General features: G+C 39.5%; 1 protein-coding gene across 4 annotated transcripts in view; it reads left to right on the top strand.

Moving 5' to 3' along the window:
- hsd17b3 (hydroxysteroid (17-beta) dehydrogenase 3) overlaps positions 1-15,461 on the top strand; it is a 33,267-nt gene extending 17,806 nt beyond the window's left edge. Inside the window, exons 3-12 of one of the 4 annotated variants that reach the window (XM_041248779.1) lie at positions 215-290; positions 1,985-2,092; positions 2,515-2,556; positions 3,160-3,227; positions 8,080-8,124; positions 8,727-8,761; positions 10,120-10,201; positions 13,206-13,271; positions 14,072-14,221; positions 14,821-15,461. In XM_041248779.1, the coding sequence (XP_041104713.1) occupies positions 215-290; positions 1,985-2,092; positions 2,515-2,556; positions 3,160-3,227; positions 8,080-8,124; positions 8,727-8,761; positions 10,120-10,201; positions 13,206-13,271; positions 14,072-14,221; positions 14,821-14,913 (765 nt within the window). In that variant the 3' untranslated portion in view covers positions 14,914-15,461. The remainder of the gene's footprint in view (positions 1-214; positions 291-1,984; positions 2,093-2,514; positions 2,557-3,159; positions 3,228-8,079; positions 8,125-8,726; positions 8,762-10,119; positions 10,202-13,205; positions 13,272-14,071; positions 14,222-14,820) is intronic. The other 3 variants (XM_041248796.1, XM_041248788.1, XM_041248803.1) reach the window with 3 other exon arrangements.
- The last annotated feature ends 9,794 nt before the right edge of the window (positions 15,462-25,255 follow it).

Below are 25,255 nucleotides of genomic sequence, written 5' to 3'. Positions count from 1 at the left end.
AAATTTTATTTGTAGTGTGCTTGTGTTGGGTGTGCCTGGGAGAAGGTTGACCACGCCCCAGTAAGTGTAACTGTGTAGATCTTCATGGGTCTGTCAGGATGTGAGTGGTGTGGGTGAATTATGGCATTGTGGATGATTATTACACTGCCAGGGAAATGTTAAAATAATGTAAATTGGCATTGTGTCTTATAATTCACTTGTTTTCTCTTATCAGCTTGCAAAGCGTGGAATGAATATTGTTCTCATCAGTAGAACTCTTGAGAAGCTCATTAAGGTTGCCAAGGAAATTGGTAAGTGATGTACTTGACAATTATTTTGAGCAGGCAGGGTAAACCCACTGTGTTGTCAGTAAGACTAATGCTGTCAGTGTATAAAAGCCATACAAAATGGTATTTTATTTACATGCTTGGCAGGATAGTGCCACAGCCCAAGGTGTTATCCGGCCTACCACAACATGTAAAACATTCCTTTCTCAACCTCTTACCTTTTCCCGGAATTGCAGTAGCTAACAATACTTTGACTGGCATGTTGTTCTTCCACTCTTGCTCAAATTGCTGTTTTTCAAAACAACAAATTAAATAGGGATGCACGGAATCCAGGATTCGATTCAGATTCTGCCAAATACTTCGTCATTAATCAGTCAGTGGTTTCGGAGGCTTTTCATCCCCCTCCTTTCCAATCTGACAAGGACTGCAGCTCCATATGCTTTGCCCAGTGTGGGCGTTAGCATACTGTGTGGTGAGGAATAAAAGCTGGAGGCAGTCGGAGCAGCTGTCTGTTTGCTACAAGGCTAAGTCCCATGGACAGGCTCTGTCTAAGCAGCGTCTATCCAAATGGTTAACAGGCAAAGTACAGACTGCGTATGAACTGACTAATCTGCCCCCACCTGAGAAATCGTATCTATCCAGGACATATGCAGTGCAGTGGTGTGGGCTTCCTCCCATACGTTTGCCAGGTTCTATCAGCTGTCGTGGACCCGCAGAAGTCTGGTTCTGGTTCTGGCACAAGAGTACTGACGACGGTGTCACAGTCCACCCTCACATCGCAACATTAGAGATGAGTCCATCTTAATATTATGTTGGAACATTACTGTCGCACAAGCTGTTACTAGTAAATTGGGTTGTATGCCATATCCTTGCGACAGCTTGGGTATACTCCCCCATTTTGTAACGGTTAATATAACCTACTTGAAAGGGAACGTTAGGTTATTATCATAACCCTGGTTCCCTGAAATAGGAATATTAACTATTAACTTCGGGGCCGCGGTGTTCATGGTCGCAATCTTGAAGAAAATGGCATGATTGTAGTGGTCACTGCTGCTTATGGTTGCAGAGCAGAGCCCCAGCAGTGCCATCCTGCTCTAGCGAGAGTCTTTGCTGTAGCGTTTTTCAGTCCGGGTGTCTTAAAAGGGAAACGCCCATTTTGTAATGGTTAATGTTCCTATTTCAGGAAACCAGGGTTTTGGTAATAACCTAACATTTTCTATACACAGGTAGTGTTTCTCTTAAGAAGGTCGTTCTCGACTGGTAACCAAAACAATATTACCTTTAATAGACTGATTCCATGGACATGAGCACATCCCATACTTCTGACAAAGTTATAATATTTTAAACCTGTAAAATTCTGAATATGACCAGGATCATGTAAATTGTTTTACTTTTGTATGCCTTTATTTTGTATTACTGTTTTTATGCTTTTGTTAACTGTTTTTGTACAGTTTGAATGATTTGTCTCATTTTGCCATTTGTGCCACCTGCTCTTGCCAGGGCCCTGCTCTTGTATTTGCTATACCATGTGTTTTTCAAAACTGTAGATTGAATGGAAATGCACAACAGGTAATACTTGTGGAATTACTTTGTTAGCTACAACCTTTTAAGTCATGATAGAAAATATGTTTTTGGAGCGTTTTGTTCTGGTGGATTAAACAAAAGTCTGCTTGTCCTTTGTGCTTCACTGCAATGTTATTATGTATTTCTTTCATTAGAAGATGACACTGGAAGAAGTGTGAAAGTAATCGCATCAGACTTTACCAGAGAAGATATTTATGAAAACATAGAAGACAATCTAAAGGGCCTTGATGTTGGTATTTTGGGTATGTGTTTCTATTGTCAACATTTCATTGCTAAATTCCTTATTCCATTACATTTAGACAAATGTTTCAATGGCAATGTTTACAACCTAAATAGAGGAAACACACTGTCATAGTAGCCCTATTATTCCTAAAAAAAAATTCACTTGTTCCTGTCCTTTTTATTTTGACAGCATGTGCTGCATCAGGGGTTGTCATTATATGGTAATTAGGAGGGGCTTTGCTAATATTTCAGATGTCATGGTGTTTACAATTACTTTGTATGATTTTTGAATGATATTGCAAAAACATCTGAGGACAATGAAAGTAAAGGTCTGCCATGTAAAATAATCCCTGAATGAAATGATTTAATATACAAAATGTACACAATGTATTATTAGGAGGATGTCCTTACATAAATGTTTTTATTTATTTTTAAAATACAGATTATTCTTTGCACGGGATGACATTTATACACAAGATAAGAGGTATAGGAATGTTTGGAAATGCTGCTCTGTGATTGTCTGGTTTCTGGTGATTTATAATTGTCACAATGCCAACGACCAAGGAGGACAGATTGAGGAATCTAAAGTTTACAGACCAGGGGCCGATTGTACTAAAACTGCGATCCGATCTTGATCTTATGACGTAGTGGGTTGCACTAAAAGGATTAGAGCTGATCTTGAGTTCAGTTTTGGCTCAAAATCTGATCATATTTCGATCTTGCTTCAGACCAAGATCAGAGTTTCACTGAACATGTAACACCAAATAAGATGCAAGACTTTGGACGTTACTAGCAGCAACTACTTTTATAATTTTGCAGAGTGAAGTCTCTGAATGTCATTGACATTTAACACATTGAACATCCCATATACTGTAAGCAGGTTTGCTATTTGCCAAAATTCCAAAGAAAAGAATACATTTATGTTCAAACAAGGTTTCAAATTATTATTATTATTATTATTATTATTATTATTATTAGTAGTAGTAGTAGTAGTCGTAGTAGTAGTGAATCACTCAGATTTAGCTATTTTTAATAATTTATTTAGAACAAATCCTTTTTTTTTTTTTTTTTTACCTTTTGTTCTTAGTCAACAATGTTGGGATGCTTTTTAGCCCCATGCCTCGTCGTTTTCTTGATGTGGAAAATCTTGACACGGTAGGTTGTATTGTAGAGATTTTCCAGTCTTTCTATTTACTGACTAATGCATAAACCATTAAGAGCCAAAAAGCTGGATAGGTGTGTTGTGGTTCCCTTTCAGTTTGAAGACAAAACAGTACTTTTGGGATTGGGATTACTTGTCAGGTATTTACTGAGCATTTTATAAAGCTGCCGATAGGCCCCTCCGTAGAGTGACGTCCTTGGTCCCGCCTCCTGAGGTAATAAGTGGTCACTGCACAGAGACTTCAGTCTCTTTTGCCTTTCACGAACAGGTTGGTAGGGTGAGTATAAACAAGTTGCTTTTCATTTAAAAAATAAAATAAATACTTTCTGTCTTTTCCTCTGCTTTTGCAGCTGTTTGAAAGTAAAAATTGAGAGGGGAGAACGTGGTCCCACAGCGAGGCCCAGCTCTGCTGTGCGCCGCTGTTGACTTGTTAATTACTATTGTTCTTCATTACTGCTTACAGTTAAAATAAAAAAAAAAACTAAAAAAAAACACCCTTACACTCTAGCTTGCTTTGAGTGTCTGTACTACTGCCTTGCATTTTAAAAAAAAAAAAAAAAAAAAAAAAACAACTGTGTGCTTCCTCCATTAGGCTAGTGTTGAGCAGACCCTACGCACATTCATACCACTCACCCATAAAGCGGTGTGTAGGTCCAATAATAATAATAATAATAATAATAATAATAATAATATTATTATTATTATTATTATTATTATTATTATTATTATTATTATTATTATTATTATTATTATTATCTATTTAAAAAAAAAGAGAGTCTCTCTCTTTCTCCTGTCTTTTTTCCTCCCATCTGTAGGCTGTGCCACCCTACTGCATGCTATGCGCTGCACCAGTTGTGTTCTGCACGCTAGCCAGATGACACTGGAGACTGCACCACTCCACTGCAAGTTTCGCGCTGCACTGGTTTTGTGACTGCAGTGCAACTGTCTGTAGGCTACACTCCACAGAGTTGCAAGCTATGCGCTGTTCCTGGTTGTGTGACTGCAAGCAGCCCTCGGTACTTGGTGCTCAGTGCTTCGGCGCCCCAGTGTCTAGGCCTCGATGCCTGCGGTACCCTTGGGTTCTCGGTGCCCTTGCACACTAAAGCCTTGATGCCTCGGTGCCATCGTGTTCAAGTGCTCAACAACATTGGTGGCTTCATGCCTCGGTGCTCCGTAGCCTCTGTGCTTCGGCATCCTCAGTCCCTCAAGGACTATATGCTGTGGCGCTTCAACGCCTTAAAGGCTTTCTGAGCCCTGTGCATCAATGCCCTTGGTGCCTTAGAGCAATGCTGCTCCAGAGCCTTGGTACCTCAGTGCTTTGACACCCTCTGTGCCTTGAGGAATCTACGCCTTGGTGCTTCGACGCCTTCTGTTCTTTTAAATGCTGCGCGTCGGGGCCCTGGCGCCCCATAGCCTCGGTACTTCAGTGTTTCAACACCCTGTGTGCCTCCAGGACTCTACGTCTTGGTGCTTTGAGGCTTTTAGGCTTTGTGCGCCAGTACCCTCAAGACCCTTGGGTCCCTGGTGCTCCGTAGCCTCGGTACCTCTTTGCCTCGAGGACTCAACGCCTCTGCGCTTCGACACGTGCAGCGGTGTCCTCGGTGATCTTAGTACCCTAGACCCCCAGTGCCCGACATGCCTCAGTGCTTCGACACCCTTGGTGCCCCAGGGCCTCGACACCTTGGTGCATCGCCACTCTTGGTCCTAAATCACTTCTTGCAGTAACACACTCGATTCCCTCGAGTTTCAGTGCCTTGGTGCTTTAGCCTCAACACCTCTGTGCTTCGGCTCTGTCGATGCTCCAGTGCTTCAATGCCTCGACACTTCGGCATTAGTTGGCCTCAATGTCGGCCTTTCACCCGTGCAAGTCCTGCAAGTGGAATCTGCCCCCCCCCCACCCCAGGACAAACGCACATTGTGCGTTAAGGTCCTGGGCATACAACATGCCTCTGCTGCATTGGCAGATAGTGCAGAACGTCCTATCTGCACCGGTTCCAAAGAAAAGACGCTGCAGAGTAGGATGGCACAGCCTTGGGGTTCCAGGTCTCCTCCCTCCGCCTGTCTTCGAGTCTAGCACAGAGTATACCCTATGTGCAGGCTCCAGCCTGTCCGACTCGCAACCGCTCTAGATCTCCCTCGAGGGGTAGGAAGCAAGCGAGAAATGCAGACCAGACGAGGGACATTGCTGAGTTAAAGCGCTAGATGGCCCAAATACTCCAGCACTTGGACCGGCAGCAGGCTCTCTCCCCTGCGTCTGCCCCAGCTCCACCACTAGCGTCTGTCCCGGAGCAGACCCAAATTCTGCCGGTGGTCACTCCAGACGTTTCAGAGCAAGATGTGATGAGCGAGGAGGCACAGGATGCGCTTTCTAGTAGGAGGCATGTCCAAGGATCCTGTATGCCCTAACGGCCAATGCAAGTTCATGGAAGCCCACCTAAAAAAGGCTTATACTGCGTTCTGTAACTCTTCCTGAGCCACTAGCTTCAAAGCTATGTGTGGTCTTGGGCACTTTATTACAGATGTCGGGTTTCCAAGGGCAAGCCCTGGGCAGAAGCCTGGCAGGCTTAGTGGTGGCATGCAGACAGCTGTTGCAGTCTCAGGCAAGGGTCCCAGATGCGGACAAGTCTGCCTTCCTGGATATCTCTGGCCATACTTTTGGACGAGTGGTACAGGAGATACTGCAGTGCTCTCAGAGAGCGCTAGAGGCATCTCGACAGATGGCTGCAATGCTCCCCTCCCATGCCTAGGTAAGGGGGAGGTGATGGATCTCCTCAGTCAGGCAAAAGGCAACCCCCTGGCACCCAGAACCAAGCAGACTCCAGCTGTCGGTTTGGCCCCTGAACAGGACCGTCTCTCCGCCTTAGGGTTCTCAGATGCAGTAGTTGGTACACTGCAGAACGCTAGGGCTTCTTCCACGAGAGCATTGTAGGCCTAGAAATGGAAATATTAAAAAAAATTGGTGCATGGCTGGAGGCCGTAATCTCATTTATTTCCCTTTAGCAATTATTTTACAGTTTCTGCAAGATCTGTATGTTGAAAGTGTACCTAGCAGCCATATCTGCATGCCATGTTCCCAGTGACTCAGTATTTTCTCAGTATTTGCTTGGCGGTTTCGACTGAGTATACTAATGCTGGCCTACCCCCACCCAGGAGGTGTGGCTGCGTCATGGGCCCTCTTTAGAAATGCCTTGTTGTACTGCGGCTAGCTGAGCTACTCATAAATTTACCAGATTATACCGACTTAATGTCGTAGATTCCTCTATGTCTTCAGTAGGCACTAGGGTCCTTGTGGTTGCACACTCACACCACCAACACTTGATGGAGGTAGCGAGATGTCCCTCATATGCTGTCTGCTCTTTCTCCCTCGCGATGGCTTTTGTATACTTTCCCAAAAGTATTGTTTTGGCTGTCATCTTTGAATTGAAAGGGAATGATAGGTTACGGATGTAACCCCCGGTTCCCTGAAAGACAAAATGACCACCAACCTTGCAAGGTCACATCACTTGCATTCGTGTGTTCGATGCAAAAGAGACTGAGGAGTCCGTTCAATGACTATTTATTACCTCGGGAGATGAAACCGAGGACGTCATTTCACTGATGTCTTTGAAGTCCCATGTTTTTTTTCATGCACATTTCTGTCTAGTGTAGTGTTTGTATTGCTTTATTAAGTTTAGTATTGAAACATAGAGAAAACCGGAAAAAATGAATTGTACAGAAATCTTACAGAAAATGTTTGCAGAATAAAGAAGCTACCAATTCATATGGATTTGTATAAGCATGTGTTTCAAATATATTACTGGATCCTGCAGAAGCTTATAGCTGCCATGCTGAGCAACAAATTAAATCAGCATGTTAGAACATAATCATTATTTCCTTAAATGTGATAATTATTACATTAACTAAATAATTATTACATGATAATTATCTGGTGAAAACGGATATCAGGCTTCCTTCAGAACGTCACGCTGACTAATGCAATAACCCACTAGCACAAGTACAAATTCACAAAGAGACTGTCACGCATGGCTGATGTCGTAAATAAAATCCAATTCTATTTTGGATTAGACCTGAACCATAAGGAAATGTTGGAATGTTTAGCCCATTTGGATATCATTGTTATGCAGTATAACACTTAGGCGAAAACACCAATCTGACGAATTAGACGCGCCGCTGTGTTTAATACAATACATTGAACCCTCTGGACAATTGCGTGGATACAGATGAAAGCACTTGAAATGCATTTAAGCATTTGTCGTCAGCCAGAATGATGTTAGACAGTTGCTTGATATTATTGACTCCCAAGGTGTTCAATTTAGGCACATAATTCGATTGACAGGCAGAACATACCACAGCTCAGGCCCTGGTTTTCTATGGCATCTCAATTTCTATGGTAAACTGAAACCCTATGGAATCTGCAGTAACGGTGCAATTGATGGATATTCTAGATTGGTTTGGGTAGATGCATATGCAGCTAACAGTGATCGGGCAGAAGTAACAAGTTATTTGTGAAGGCTGTGAAATCAAGAAAGGGATGTCCCAAGCGAGTACGTGGAGATTTGGGACTGACAAAATACTGGCACTGACCTTGTTTCTGTTTTCACTAGGTAATTATTGTGTTGTAACGTAATAATTATTTCATTAAAGCACAATAATTATCGCATTTTAACAATCATTTCATTAAAATGTTATATGTGCTGATTTTTTTATTATTATTTTTTTTTTGCTCTAGGCATTCCGTAGGATCTTAACCAATTACTAACAAATGTGGCGCTACCCAAGTAATTAAGCTAATATTATTTATAATGTAAATATTTTCCTTTTAATTTTATTTTATTTTAAATGTAGGGTATAACAAACCTCATCAACTGCAACATGAAGTCTTTAGTAATGGTATGTAATATTAATTGTGCAATAATAACTGTTTATTGCACTACTCAGAAGCTTTAAAGAAATAATATAACCGAGACTTTAAAAATACATTTGGACTTTTAGTCCATTTATCCTGCTACCGCACTATAGATTCGTATTTAGGATCTTTACATTTAATTGGTTCCATGATTTTTCCCATGGAGAAAGTAATCTGGCTCAAAACAAATATTTTTGCAATATATACAGTATGTTTTAACATAATTGCACTGTAAATATTCAACAATGTTTTGTCTTTGTGAAATTACAGTGCAATTAAGTGCAATAAATGGTGTGTAAGATCCTCTTGATGTAACAGATACACAAGAGTAGAGTATAGCACCCTTAACAGTAATGGGTTATGACAAGCTTTAGATTTGGTGTAGCTGAAAGATACAAATAAGAGCATGATCCAGATCATTGAAAAGAAGCACACAGTATGCCAGCCTGGACACATTTTGTAGAAACACAGTTGAGTAATTTGTGATCTAAAAATAAGCAGAACACTGTCCAATACAATAAGACACAAATAATAAAAATTAACACAGAGTGTTTGAGTATGAAAATTTACATTTATTCCAATGCAGATGTCCAAGATCATTTTGCCACATATGGAAAAGAGGTAGGTTTATTTAGTTTTTTTTAAAATAAGTTTAGTTTTGAAATACTGAAAGGAGTGCTGTGTAAAAAAAATAAAAAAAATAAACTACAAACATTTTAGTTGACTATAAAACTACTGTGCTCCACAGGAACTGGCTGCCTTTTAAGTTAGCAACAAAATGGACGCCACAGCATTTATCGAGATGAATGGTGAACAAATAAGAGGCTTCATAGTTTTATTTATTTTTTAAATGAGCTTCTAGTATGATAGTCAAGACTATAGTATGACTGGCTTGAGTGAACAATGAAACATGTGCAACTAGAGATTTAGCTTGTAAAAGAGTGTCTGCAAATTACAAGTAGGTAAACATTTTCAATCACAATTTCTAACAGTACAGTATGGAGAATTTAAACAACAATTTAACGTAACTCAATAGAACCTCTCTTGGATTAATAATAAAGACCAGCTCCCTATTAAGTCCAACCTCTGTTAGTTCCTTATATTATGCTGTATTTGCATTGTACGGTCTGATGGTCTTTGGTGTTTTTAGTGGAAAAATAGATCCAGAAACTGTATTTAAGGTAGTCCTTTTTAGGACATAACATAGTTTTTTTGACATACTCTACAGTTTGTCGTTTAAGTACATAATTCAAACTGAACCAAGCCCCATTTGGATAGCACTGCATGGTTTCCAACTGCATTTATACAAGAGCGTGTTTCAGAATTGTTATCGGGTGATCTTTACCATGACATGTCCGTACACATTTGAGAGAATTATTTTTTGCACATCAACTTCCGAAGGCATAGAACTGTTTCCATCATAGTATGGAAATAGAATTGGATAATTGTCTTTCTCTGGTTATAACTCTTGCCAATGCTTCTCCTTCAGTTTACATTAACACATAGATGTGTCTTTGATTTCTGTGTGCTGCAGATTAAGTTTGAACAACACATGTTTTTATTGTGTTGCTAAATAAAATGTGAAAAGGAAAAACAGTGTTTCTGTCAGAAAGTTAATATTATGATTAAGTTATGAAAACGGTACATTTTGGAAGGTGTGAAATCTTTTAAAGGCTGAGATTGAGACATATGAGACAGTCAGACTTATTTCTGATAATTATGGCTCTGCCAAAATAATGCTGAAAAGATGTAGCTTTTCAGATACTCCTCTTTATACAAATGAGATGACATCCTAACAATACACCTCACCCATGTTTCTCTACCCATGCACTAAGAGAGGGCTGTTGACATTCGTATTTTGCTTACTGAGTCTAGACAGAGAGAACAAAGTAATTGTGTTAGAAAGACCAAAAATAAGTGTATTTTTAATGAGTAATACAATGTGTAGTTACTAATGCCATGTTCTATTGTAATTTCAGAAAGAAAGGATTGATTCTAAACCTGTCCTCAGGTACAGGTTGTTTTCCTTGGCCATTGTACAGCATCTATTCAGCATCAAAGGCTAGTATAAAGTCATTCTTCTTTCCTTGGAACTTTTCTGATTTTTTTAATTAATTTTTTTCCAGGGTTTTCAGGAACAGTTACAAACAAGTGTGACCACAGTGATTTCAGATATTACTTGTCTAGTAGCAGAAACATGCAACAAACATTTCCTGGCAGGGTGTCTGCATTCCTTTGCAGAACATACATTTTGTATTCAACTAGTACATTCTTCTTTCTTGAACATGCCCAAACAGTATTGCCCTTTTAACTGTTTACCATTGTAATAAAGCATAGTGAAAGCAGAGATGTAGTAGTCTAACTCTTGTCTTTTACATGTTTTAACTAACAAAATGAAGAAAATATTTTTTTAAAGACTACAGTAAATCTTGTCCTGATTTTGAGTGTGCGACCAATTGGTCTTTTGGACTTCAATCTATAAATCAAGGTTGGTGCATCAATTTGAGAAATGAGCGTAAGCCCAAACAGACTTTCTTTTGTTATATATATATATATATATATATATATATATATATATATATATATATATATATATATATATATATATATATATTATATATAATACAAAATACAGCAGAGAGAGGGTTACTAGCTTCCCTGGTATACAACATGTGCAATTGACAAGCCCAGGACTGGAAGACCCAAAAAGCTGTCTAACAAGGATCAGCAGTACTTGAAGATAATATCCCTAAGGAATAGAAAGAAGACAAGCATTGAATTGATAACAGAACTGGCAGAAGGCACAGGTGTCGTAGCCCATCAAATCAACAGTATGAAGGTCACTCTTGAAATCAGGACTTAAAGGATTTGCTGCAGTAAGTATACCTCTGTTAAGAAAGGGGAACAAGACTAAAAGGCTAAAATATTTACAAATATGCAGAAATTGGAAAAAAAAACCCACAGAAATTGGACTATGCAACAATAGTCAAAGGGTGCTTTGGACTGTTGATGGATGGAGAACAACACTTGTGCCTTCTGTGAGTTCTGTTGTCATTTCAACATGCAACCTCAAAGACCCTCCTGCCTAATGAAGGCAGTGAAGGATAAACACTGTATATACACAAAGTGCCTTGCAAAAGTATTCAGACCCCTGACCAATTCTCTCATATTACTGAATTACAAATGGTACATTGAAATTTCGTTCTGTTTGATATTTTATTTTTAAACACTGAAACTCAGAATCAATTATTGTAAGGTGACATTGGTTTTATGTTGGGAAATATTTTTAAGAAAAATAAAAAAACTGAAATATCTTGCTTGCATAAGTATTCAACCCCCACACATTAATATTTGGTAGAGCCACCTTTTGCTGCAATAACAGCTTTAAGTCTTTTGGGGTAAGTATGTACCAGCTTTATACACAGTGTCGGAGTGATTTTGGCCCATTCTTCTTGGCAGATTTGTTCCAGGTTGTTCAGGTTGGTTGGACGACGCTTGTGGACCGCAATTTTCAAATAGTGCCACAGATTCTCAATGGGATTGAGATCAGGACTTTGACTGGGCCACTGTAGGACATTCACCTTTTTGTTCTTGAGCCACTCCAATGTTGCTTTGGCCTTGTGCTTGGGATCATTGTCCTGCTGAAAGGTGAATTTCCTCCCAAGCTTCAGTTTTTTAGCAGACTGAAGCAGATTCTCTTGCAGTATTTTCCTGTATTTTGCTCCATCCATTCTTCCTTCAATTGTAACAAGATGCCCAGTCCCTGCTGATGAGAAGCATCCCCACAGCATAATGCTACCACCACCATACTTCACTGTAGGGATGGTGTGGCTTGAGGCATGGGTAGTGTTAGGTTTGCGCCACACATGGTGCTTTGAGTTTTGGCCAAAAAGCTCTATCTTGGTCTCATCTGACCACAAAACCTTTTCCCACATCGCAGCTGGGTCACTCATGCTTTCTGGCAAACTCCAGACATGCTTTCAGATGGTACTTTTTGAGTAACGGCTTCTTTCTTGCCACCCTCCCATACAGGCCAGTGTTATGCAGAGCTCTTGATATGGTTGACTGGTGCACCATTACTCCACTCCCAGCCACTGAACTCTGTAGCTCCTTCAAAGTGATTGTTGGCCTCTCTGTGGCTTCTCTCACAAGTCTCCTTCTTGTCTGAGTGCTGAGTTTTGAGGGACTGCCTTTTCTTGGCAGTGCCTGGGTGGTGTGATGCAGCATCCACTTCCTGATTATTGATCCAACTGTGCTCACTGGGATATCCAAACACTTGGATATTATTATGTACTCTTTCCCTAATCTATGTATTTGTATTACTTTATCTCTAACTTCTGTAGAATGCTCTTTGGTCTTCATTTTCCTTCAGATTCACAGCCTTACCAATGATCCTTCAACAGTGGGGTTTTTATCCAGAAAATGTGACAGCAACTTTAATGGTTCACAGGTGGAGGCCAACGGTAAGGTAATTGTGTCCTCGTTACAGCAATTTCTTTCATCAGTGCAAACTGGGAGCTTCCACAGCACAGGGGTTGAATACTTATGCAAGCAAGATATTTCAGTTTATTTTTCTTAAAAATATTTCCCAACATAAAACCAATGTCACCTTAAAATAATTGATTCTGAGTTTCAATGTTTAAAAATAAAATATCAAACAGAACGAAATTTCAATGTACCATTTGTAATTCGGCAATATGAGAGAATACTTTTGCAAGGCACTGTACATATATATATATATATATATATATATATATATATATATATATAAACAAGCTTTTATTTAAACTTTTGAAAGCAGACAGTAGTCAGCTCATGAGGACTCTCAATATATATATATGTATATATATTATATATTATATATATATATACACACACACACACACAATTGGTCCAGTTACAATAGCTCATCTACTTGAATGTTCTTAATTCTGTTTTGGTTCACTGTGGTTGTAAGGAGGTGCAAAGAGGGGAAGTTTGTTGGGAAATACAATCATGTTTTGGTTACTGTATCTACAAAACTATTGTTTCTGTCTAAGATCTGTGTTTTTACTTAATCCTACAGGTTTTTGTTGACAGATTTTCAAGAGGTCTTCAATCTGAATACGGATATAAAGGAGTCACTATTCAGGTAAAGTTGAGCATTCAGTCTGCGTCTTCATTCTTTCCAGTCAGGTGCACCCTGATAAGTCAATGGATGCACCTATTCATTATTGTCACTTGAGAGTTCCCCTTAGCTAACTTTTACAGACAGTAGCTGCTCAGGTTGTAAGGCTACTAGGCTATAGTCTACCTGACGTCATGTGCATCAGTATCGTTTGGACTCAATGGCCTATTGGTTTTAGACATTTTATTTTTGTATTTTTAGAAACCATTAACCACATAATATGCCTACTGCAACAGTTACTGTATGCATTTAATGTATAAATCATATATTTGGTCAAATTCATATGTATTTAGTCCAGTTCTGAGTTTGTACCAGTTCCTCTCTAAAAAAAGACAAACTGGTAATGTTGCATAACTGTAATTCTGGAGAAACTACTTACTGAATTGGTCTATTGGTCTAAAACACCCTAACATGTCCAATGAGCAAGCTACCTGCTCTTCACTCTCTACCTGCCTCTAGAGGACAAAGGCCAGTCCTGCAGGTGTCAGCATGAGCTCACCAGGAACCTGGGCAGTAGGGTCTGCTTTAATGCGATCAGGAGAAACAGTCCCTCCTGGTTATGCCTCCATAACCCATGGGAGCACCAGAGCCAATGCGATGCTCCCTCTGGAATCCCCAGCAAATTCATACAGCCAGGACGTGAACCCACGCTCCCCTGACTGTATGACTCACCCTGCACCCAGCCTCTGCCCTGTTTCACAAGAAATGGAAAGGATGACCTGTTAATTATAAAAATGTCCAGTAATACTTCTATATGTTTTTAGTCTATAGCACCTTATGGAGTTTCCACCCCTATGACACAAAACCAGAAGACTAATATGGTAACTAAAACTGCACAGGATTTTGTAAATGAATCATTGGACCGTGTTTTGGTTGGGGACCACAACCATGGATGCTTTTCTCATGAAATTCTGGTAAATAGCTAAACCTGAAAAATTCTAGAGTTCAGTCAGGCAGGACAAATCATGTTATCAGTATAGTTTATTGATAAATATATCTTTATGTTGCAGAACCAGTAATGAGCAAGCATATGCAGTACATAGTACATAATACATACGTTAAAGAGATTGAAGCTAGTAAAATAAATAAAATGTACTTGTTACATGTTAACCATTGTTTGGTGTCATATTCCAGTTTAGAAGAACAATGAAACAATTCCTGTTCTGTGGAGCCTTACTAATTCATGTGCTTAGTGTAATAATTCCAGTATTTCTAGTTTACTACTATCCGTATTGCTACTATACAACAAAAATGGGGAGTTGTGTCATTTCATATTTAAGTCTTATTGAATTAAATAAAGCATTCTATTTATGAAACTGCTGTAGACTATTAGTTTTTAAATGTGAACCAATACCACAAAATGACCATAGTTGGCAGCCTCCAGTTGAGAGAGTATCAGAACTGAATATTGGGGTGAAATATTATTGAAGGGCTGTGTGATGTAATTGGATCAGGACTGATTATTCTGTGCACGTTAGGGTTTAATTGCTTTTCTTTTTTTTTGTATTTACAGGCATTGATAATAAAAGCAATTCCATTATGGGTCCTGCACAGCAACGTGTTACAGGAGAAAGTCATTGATTATTTAAAGAACAAGTTGCCTTAATCAGACTTGTGAAGATTTCATTTTATCTTTACACATATCTAGAGACTGGCTTAATACCGATTGCTCATTTTTTGTGTTAACACCAGCTATGGGGTATGTTTTAGCTTTTAGATTGTAATGGCTGGTTATCTGGGGTGCCAGGCAAATGTATAAATCTACCATATTTAACTGTCACCAACCCACTACTAGGACATAGTAATTCACTTTTATATATGTGACACCATAACACCCTATATAATGCCCAGGGAATAATAATAGCTGTATGTAATTGAGAAATAAACAGGACACAGGAGTTAAAACAGCTAGAGAAGAAGCACTGAGGAACCGCAGTCCTCAAGCATTTATTGCGCTCTACAGGTAACAAGCAGACCTCTTTGCTACTGGCTCAGTTACACAAACAAGTGAATTAAAATATGCTGTAGTTAATTACATCAATTGACCAATCACACTGTTGGTTATATTGTGCCCAATAAATAAATATGTTGCACACAGGGTAATTAAGTAAATTGCAATCAATAATGCAAAGTAAGAATGCTTTCAAAAATAGATATGTTAATAGATTATATTGATCAATTAACAAAATGCAAAGTGAGTGAACAGAAGAAAAATCTACATCAAATCCACATCTGGTGTGACCACCCTTTGCCTTCAAAACAGCATCAATTCTTCTAGGTACACTTGCATAATGTCAAGGATTTTGTAGGCATATAGTCAGGTGTATGATTAAACAATTATACCAAACAGGTGCTAATGATCATCAATTCAATATGTAGGTTGAAACACAATCATTAACTGAAACAGAAACAGCTGTGTAGGAGGAATAAAACTGGGTGAGGAACAGCCAAACTCAGCTAACAAGGTGAGGTTGCTGAAGACAGTTTACTGCCAAAAGTCATATACCATGGCAAGACTGAGCACAGCAACAAGACAAAAGGTAGTTATACTGCATCAGCAAGGTCTCTCCCAGGCAGAAATTTCAAGGCAGACAGGGGTTTCCAGATGTGCTGTCCAAGCTCTTTTGAAGAAGCACAAAGAAATGGGCAACGTTGAGGACCGTAGACGCAGTGGTCGGCCAAGGAAATTTACTGCAGCAGATGAAAGACACGTCGTGCTTGCTTCCCTTCGCAATCAGAAGATGTCCAGCAGTGCCATCAGCTCAGAATTGGCAGAAAACAGTGGGACCCTGGTACACCCATCTACTGTCTGGAGAGGTCTGGTCAGAAGTGGCCTTCTTGGAAGACTTGCGGCCAAAAAGCCATACCTCCGACGTGGAAACAAGGTTCCTTGCAAGGTTGGGGCTGCATTTCTGCAAATAGAGGTGGGGATTTGGTCAGAATTAATGGTCTCCTCAATGCTGAGAAGTACAGGCAGATACTTATCCATCATGCAATACCATCAGGGAGGCATCTGATTGGCCCCAAATTTATTCTGCAGCATGACAACGACCCCAACCATACAGTGAAAGTCATTAAGAACTATCTTCAGCGTAAAGAAGAACAAGGAGTCCTGGAAGTGATGGTATGGCCCTCACAGAGCCCTGATCTCAACATCATCGAGTCTGTCTGGGATTACATGTAGAGAGAGAAGCAACTGAGGATGCCTAAATCCACAGAAGAACTGTGGTTAGTTCTTCAAGATATTTGGGCCAACCAACCTGTCGAGTTCCTTCAAAAAGTATGTGCAAGTGTACCTAGAAGAATCAATGCTGTTTTGAAGGCAAAGGGTGGTCACACCAAATATTGATTTAATGTAGATTTTTCTTCTGTTCACTCACTTTGCATTTTGTTAATTGATGAATATAATCTATTAACATGTCTATTTTTGAAAGCATTCTTACTTTACAGCATTTCTTTAAACCTGCCCAAAACTTTTGTACAGTACTATATATAATCTCAGTGCTTAGTTAATTATATTGCACACCATTGTTATATATTACAGAGCCAGTTATATTGCACTCAAATAAGTTATTGAACCCAATAAGTTATACATTTATATTTGCAAACTTAATAAATTTGTTAAACATATTGCACATAAGATGCTAATTAAATATATTGCACATAATAAGTTTGTTAGATAGATAGCATATAATAGATTAGTTAATCATCAATTAAATAAACAAATAGGCAATTTTCTCTTCCCTTTTTTTTTAAAGCAGGTAATATATTTCAATTGTAAAAGACATTTTAATCTCAATGTGCTTACCTAGTAAAATAAAGGTTTTAAAAAATAAAAATCTATATATCTATAATCTATTTATATCTATATCTATATGCAGGCAAACCGGCACATTTACCTGTTGTCACAAGATTACATTTATAACATTCTATGACTTGTGTCATGTGTGTAACTGTTATGTAGCACTGCAGCTACCAACATGACACTGTGAACAATGTGCTGTGTTAATAAATCTAACTTGAACTAAAAAGTGTTTCATAGTTGTTTGTTTATGTAATGTCAACAGGCTAAATTGTTTTGGAAGATGGCTAGATAATAAGACATATATTCCAGAGTGGTCAGCTGTCTTTATCAGTATAACAGCCCAAACTACAGAGCACGTAGAAAGACCCACCAATAATGGCTGATAGAGGGGAATACTTGTTAAAGAATACATTAGAATGTAACGGTGCTCAAAACCACAAGCACCCCAAGACATCCCTCTACATGATCTGCAATCCTTCTAACATTATATTACATTCCCAGACCCCACAAATATCACTTTTATTCAAAAGCAACCAAGCCTATTGTGAGTGACTTTTTATAAGAGATATAGGAGAGGTGTGTTTGATTGTGTTACACTTTGTCCTCTAGTAAGCTTTAGCAACCCAGCGTGGACATTCTGTATGGTGTGGCAGCAGAAAGACGAGACCATTTACAAGCCAGAACGAAATCTGAATACTGGGTGTCAGAATATACAAGAGGAAAGTCACTATAAAAAGTGTGCAACAAAGAGAGAAGAGGTAAAGCTGGTACCCAGCTGGATAGAAAGGGAACCTTAAACATTTGGGTTGTGTGGAAACACTTGTTGTGTTCAGGTCTGCTAGTCCTTTACCATTTTAAATACTGCCATTGGATGTAAACCACACTACAGGTAGTTACACTGCTTTTTACCTCATGCACTGCGCACACAATTCTGCGATTGTGAGGACGGAACTCCATAAACAAACAACACAAATCTAACATTAAGTCATTTTCCTAATAATCTAATTTTCTTGTAAATAATCTATTAAATAATGAATGAATGATAAGTTCAGTGCAGCTACAGGATAATGTATTTTGAAGAGTTTCCATTACTTTTTGTATTTTTATACTTTTCTTCTATTCAACACATAAAAGTTATATCCTTGTAGAAAAACTATGCTTTAATCCAGGGCATTTTTAATGGTTCCACTTAAATCTTTAACAATTAAGACATACAGCTCTAGTTTCATGAGGAACCAGAACTCTAGCTTCATAATATTCTAAGCTTGACCTTTCCATTACTAAAAGTACATTTGAATCCATTCATTAAACTGTTGGCAGTCTCTATGCTTTGGCAGGTTCTTTCTGGACCTATTATTTTAGACATCACAGTGTGTTCTTCCCATTAATTCCCATACCATGCTTGCCAATCCAATGCTCACATAACAAGGTCTTTTCTTTCCTTTTCACACAAATTCCTATGATCTCCTTTGTTGTACTTCGTTTTCTTTGTACCAAATGCATTCAGGAAAAAAAAAAAAGTCTTGTCGGTTTATATGGAATTAAAAGCATGGTTTAAAATACATCAATGTTTAATCAAGTTGCCGAAACAAAGTAGGGGCCTTGGTAATAAAATTCCACTGGCTTAAGAGTTTGCATATTTTTTATTCACTACTATTAAAATACCAAATAGCAGAAGTGTTGGAAGACTGACACTGTTAAACATGTAATCACATCTGTTTATGTTACTACCAAAAACCTTTAGAAAATACATAAACTGCTGTAGCCTATCTCCCTGGATCACTTGAAATAACTTTCAGCACTTCTTCGGAATTAGGAACTGTATCGGGCAACTCCGATCTATCCTTTAACTTGGTGGCCTTGTTTGCATCCTTTCGAGTCAGGTGCACCTGGATAAAAGTCAGTGAATGTACCTGTTCATTATTCTCACTCGAGAGTTCCTCGTACTACCTGTTAGACAGGTACTGCTCAGTTTGCTCAGCTACAGTCTGTCTGACATAATGTGCAGCGGTATCATCTGGGGTGAATTAACTCATCGGCTTATCAATTTTAGATTTTTAAATACCATTACAACATCATTTTTTAATTTTCGGAAAATGTCCAATGCAATGGTAATTGTATAAATTAAATACCAACACAAGAAGTTTTCAAGACCTAACCAAAATCATAGTCACTGTGAATTGTATTACTAACAATGCAGGAAAATTGGCATTTTGCATATAGGCTCTTTCTTTATTCATTCATTCATTCATTCTATGTTTTTTGGTTTGTTTTTTAAATTTAGTGTGACCAATTATTGTACCCCCAGTTTTCTCCCTAATTTAAAAATGTCCAATAATTTTTTTTCCTTCACTGCAGTGATTCCCCGCACAGCTCAGAGAACTTGAGGTTCAGTGGGTATCCTCCGATCCCAAGACCGAGTGAGCTTCCTCTTTTACACGCAGGAACTCCAGAGCGGAGGCCAGCGAGCTACCGGACTCTGGAAGACAAGGGGCAGCCCTGCAGGTGTCTGCTTTTGAGCTCACTGGTCACCCTGCCAGCAGGGTTTGCTGTAGCACAATAGAGAGAAACAATCCCTGACGGTTTCTCCTCCCTAACCCATGGGACTCCCCTTCTAAACCCCCAGCAAAGACCAGCTACTTAGCACAGCCAAAACATGAACCTGCGCTGTAAGACTCACCCTTCCACTTGGTGACCCCTCATTCATTCTTTATGTTAAGAAAACGTTAGTGCCACTTATAAGACTAATGGATCTTTACAGAATTTGTTCTCTGTTATCGACGGGCCTGCTGTACCAGCATTGGTGTTTCTGACACAAAGTGAGAGCAGCAGGCCTTGCAATACAAGAATATAGTGATGGTGAATCAAATGTGAGTTAGCTTTTAACCTCAAGTGCAGAAATGATCCCAGAGCTGAAATCCTGACTGAGTCGCACTACCTAACAATGTATTTCCCCTGACATTACAAACAGGGTGCTTTCAATTATGTGTCATGCTGTTCACTGTTTAGCACACACACCTAGAATTGTAGGATTGAGACATAATTATTAATTAATTAAAAAAACAACAAAAAACAAACAAACAAACAAAAAAACGGTATGCACATAATTAAAATATTTTATTTAACATCATGTATTCAAAGAACCTACTAAATTATATTGCAAAAGTCTACTGGAAGCCATAACAGTTGTGCTGTATTTCAAGTTAGATTTTGAAATGTCACAATTTGTTAGTTTTTTTGTTCATAATTGAATATGTTTATGTAACATTCTTCAGCAAGTTTCATTTGACTTAATGAAGTAAATTGAGTTAATTCTGTAGGGTGATGCAAAACTTTTGGCCATAGCTGTACAGTGAACTAATTTTATATTTTAAATATTAGACTCCATCTTCATTTAACAAAGCATTCCTGAGTACCCAGAATCATTGACCGTTCAGTGATATTTTTGTTGAATCAACACTAAAAGCGGGTTGAGTTTTGGTATGCCGCCCACATGGCTGAGCCAGCAGGTTCATCGGTGAAAAAGCAGTGAGACACAAATCTAGACCTTTTAGTGCAGGGGTATCTAATCACAGTCCTGGAGGATCACTCCACTCCAGGTTTAGCAAATAAAATACTATATCAAACCATTTAAAACAGGTTTGGAACATAGGCCAGGAGGATAAGGGCCAACTTAGGCCTGTTTTAGTGGATTTGAAAACTGCTACTCCGAAGCAGTAAGTAGTAGTATGGTGTATTTCATTCATTGTAATCAGTGCCTATTGGCGTAAAAGGTAAATCTTTGCCTGAAGGCTCGTTACAAAAGTTACCAACACTGAGAACCAAAGGATACAAATGTGAAGTAACTTTTGTAACCCAAAGACAATAACACATTGGTATTGCAAGAAAACATGTGACAACTATTTACTTTATTTAAAAAATCCTTATAGAAAATAGATGTAGTCTGAAGGTAAGACTGTCTAATCAAATAAATAATATTATTAGATTCAAATTAGGTTCTCCTCTTTTAAAGTGACTGGTAGGTGTCATTTCTTCCGACTTTTCCATGTTGTTTAAAATTATGATACATGATCAACCTCCATACGATCAATAACTATCGTAAAAAATCTAAATGTTTTAATAGTTTTATTCTTAGATTGATTGTGTATGTTACCTGTAGATTTGCAGAATGTTTGAGGAAAATGAAACTGAGGCATCTCTGGGGTGTTCTTTACATCATGGTTTATGTTTATTTGCCATGTGAGGTTTTCCAAATGCACCTGTGAGTGCAAATAACGTTCCCTTAAGAATCGAATTAATTTGTTCTACCTTAATATTAGAACAGTGTATTGTGTACTGCTTAGTAGTAAATGTGAAGCACTGTTTAATTACCAATGTAAAACATAATTTTAATATACATGTACTAATATGTGTTTCTCTTGACAAGACTCTCCCGTTGTTTAAAATTATAGTTCACTTTACTGCATGTAGTTTACACGTTTATAAAACATATGTAAATGTGGCAGCCTGTGTGTATTGGCTCATACCAATTGTGATGCCATTTTCACAATAATCCCATATTTTATTAACAAAAATATTTTTTCTACAGCCAGTGTGTTTTTATATGGTAAAAACAGATCAAATGTATCATGCTTATTTTATTTCTTCCTAGATGACCAAAGTATAATGTTGTTATGAATTTGCGAATAATGCAGATTTGTAGACAGCTGCGATATATTGAGTATAGTGTAAGTATGATCATTATTGTGCGAGAGAACCTGTATAGTTACATGGACAGTTCTTAGTATCTTTTCCCCGGTGACAACAAAGTTACTTAAACAAGTCAGTGAATATGCTGCAGGGAAGGACATGGTCTTTATAGATAACTGTTTTCAGCATTTTACACCAGTCAAATGGAATACCTTTGGCACCCTCTGCAGTTTGTTGGTGAACAAAGCAGTTATCTACCAAGCCTGAATGTTAGTTACTCGAGGCTTGTGAACAGGAGTGGTGTGTAGAGTAAGTGTTCTTGACAAATGCAATGGTCTTTTTGGGTGGCATTTTTATGTCAAGAAGTTGCGTTACATTTAAATGAAACTGTGAAACGGTTCAAAGTTCATTTATGCAATGTAAATACAGATAAAAACATACGTTTCAGACGGTAACCTCCAGCAGGTTGTCTTTGGCAAAGATTTACTGTATATGTAAACTCAAAACATTTAATGGGGTCTATTCAATTGATTGTGATGTGATGGTTTGAGATGGGGTTGACTCTCACATAGAACAAAAGAAATCCAAGATCCAGCACAACAGACACGTTACAAGCCCTCCACTGTGTAATCTCTTAATTCAAGATTTCAAAAGCGTCTGCTCAACCTGCATACTTTTAAACTTGACACAAATATGTGATCATCTTTATTGATATACAGTTTTTATTTTAGAGTACAGTACTGTAAAAGTAATTAAGTTTACATTAAATAAAGAGCTGATACTACAATCAAACTCACTAAGCCTCACTAATGTTGTCTCAGAAGACCTGAGCTCACATGTGATATTAATTTGTGTTCTCACCAAAAACAAATTGTCTCAATTGGCAGTCTCGCAAGAGCAGCACATGAAATATAGGCTTTGTTATGAAGTGATGCAGTTTGGCCACAAGAGATCACCTTTATACTGTGTTGTGGAATGGTTGAGTTAGCAGGGCAGACCTTACTCTTCAGTTGTTCGTTCATTTTGAGGGCATTACAGCCAATTCAGTGATGTTAATTGGAAACATGTATGCATGCCTATAATAAATGAAAGTGTGTGTACTTCTTTGACAAACAAAACAAATATGCTCGCCTCCTATGGCAAAATGAGCAGTAAACTGATTATTAAAGCCAGTCCTGTGACCTGGAAACCCACCACTATTATAGCCAGTAACAGGTGTAGCCTCTGCATTGTATTATATTATAGCCAGTATCGTTGCTTGTGACCAGAATTTAGGATTACTGTACTAACAGACTCACATTGAAATGAAGCTAACAGGAAATTGGTATCTTGGTAAACTGTTAAGACAAGCAACATTAAACAAAGACATGCCACTTGCTACTCTCTTTGTAAAAATGTTCTCTCAGCTTTCATTGAGTCGTGTCTTCTGACTTTTAGGGTTAGAAATCAGCAGTTCCTGATTTCTAATTACAACCCATGCATGCTGCTAGATCTGCAATGTTATTAATTCATTGCAATTACTACTGCTGTATTAGTTCAATGTTTACTTTGTTTGCAATTGCTTTTAAAACATGAGTAGCATGTCTTTTGTAGGGAAAATAATTACATTATATCTCTATTTCAATTACATCAAAATAGCCATCAACTAATGGGTATTGCCATCAGGTGATAGGATTACGCTGAGCTTAATATAAAAGCTGCCTTTAGGCCTCCCTAGCTCTGACTGGCCGGCTGCCCCTTTCCCGGGTTTATCTCACTAAAAACCTAGCTATGTTCGCTGAGCGCGGACCGCAATTCACCGGGCTCGGTTGAATTTTGCACCCGCCTTTAGCTCTCATACTCAACGTGCCGGCTGGCACTGCCCCTTAAGCACTCGGTTTATTTGAGCATTCTCGATCTTTTCAGATCTTTGAGTCTGTCTCGCTTACTATTATTATTTATTACTTTGAGAGCTTATTGTTATTACCTGTATATTTTATTACTTGTACTGACATTTGTTTTTCTTTTTTTCAGAGAGAAACGTGAGGTGTGTGTGTTGGCCGTGGGCCAGACGGAACACTACAGCAGCGATCTTTTTAGATCATAGCCAGCTAGGCACTAAGCAACGGTCTTTATTAGACCATAGCCTGCTCCAGACACTAGCTGCACACAGAGATTTTTTTCCCTGAGTGTTGCTTTAGATCTCCCAATCTAAATTTTAATCGGGTTTTCTGAGGGATTATTCCCCAAGTGTGTCTCACCACACCCTCACAGCGACAGGTGTGCACTCGCACCTGTGCACTCCCGTGCACATCCGTGCCCCGTGCATATAAGGCACATCCATGCATTGCACCCTGTGCACACCTGTGTCCGCACACACCCATGCCCGTGCATACAGTACACATCCGTGCACCCCGTGCACACCCGTGCTCCATGCACACCTGTTCCTGTGCATACCCGTGCACCGTGTAGCTACGCACTTCCGTGCCCGTGCATTGTGCCTGTGCACCCCGTGCATATCAGTGCACCTCCATGTAGCCACGCACTTCCATGCCTGTGCACTCCCTGCACACCCGTGCTCTGTGCACACCCGTGCCCGTGCATACCCGTGCACCGTGTAGCTGCGCACTTCCGTGCCCTTGCACTGTGCCTGTGCACCCCGTGCATATCAGTGCACCTCCATGTAGCCGCGCACTTCCGTGCCCGTGCACCCCCTGCACACCTGTGCCCCGTGCACATCCGTGCCGGTACATCTATCCGTGCACCTGTGGCTTGTGCGCTCACACATCCGAGCCCCATGCACTAAACGGTGCACATCTGTTTTGTGCCCATGCACTTATCGTGCAACCCGTGCGCATACCCGCTCCTGTGCCCTGTGCACATTTGTACCCGCCGTGCAACCCAGGCAAGTGCTGTGCGCTGTGTCGGGTTTCCATGAATGTGGCTCTTGTAGCCAAAAAATGCCCCCAGATGGCCAGCATTAATTTTGTGTTTCATGCCTGGGTCCAGAACATGCTGCTTTGGCTCTGCCCGACACAACATTCTGCGCTATCTTCGGGAAGTTTCAGAGGCGGGTCCTAAAGGCTAGAGCCAACAGGGCAGTGGGGCTGGGATCTCCTTCTAGCAGGGGATCTCATTGTCAGTCTGTTCCCCCTTCAGGTGGTACAGCATCATCTCCTGCCCGCCTGCAACTATCCAGGTCACCCTCCCCATCTCTCGGGCGATGCTCTCGCTCACCTACCAGGAGCGTGGGGCAGCTTCGGCGCTCCCCTCCTATGGAGCGTTCACCTCCCGCACGGAAGCGTACGTGCCCCAGGTCCCCTAGGGACAAACAGCCTAGCGGGATCTCGGCCCTCACGGACCAGATTGGTCGTTTTATGGAGGTGGTGATGAGACAACAATCACTCATGATGAGTATGTTATCGGCCCCTGGCACCACGGCTGCGCTGGTTCCCCGGCCGCCCATTCCGACTGT

Source organism: Polyodon spathula, chromosome 1, assembly GCF_017654505.1.
Source record: "Polyodon spathula isolate WHYD16114869_AA chromosome 1, ASM1765450v1, whole genome shotgun sequence".
Taxonomy (NCBI): Eukaryota; Metazoa; Chordata; class Actinopteri; order Acipenseriformes; family Polyodontidae; genus Polyodon; species Polyodon spathula.
This window is presented reverse-complemented; position numbering and strand designations above follow the sequence as displayed.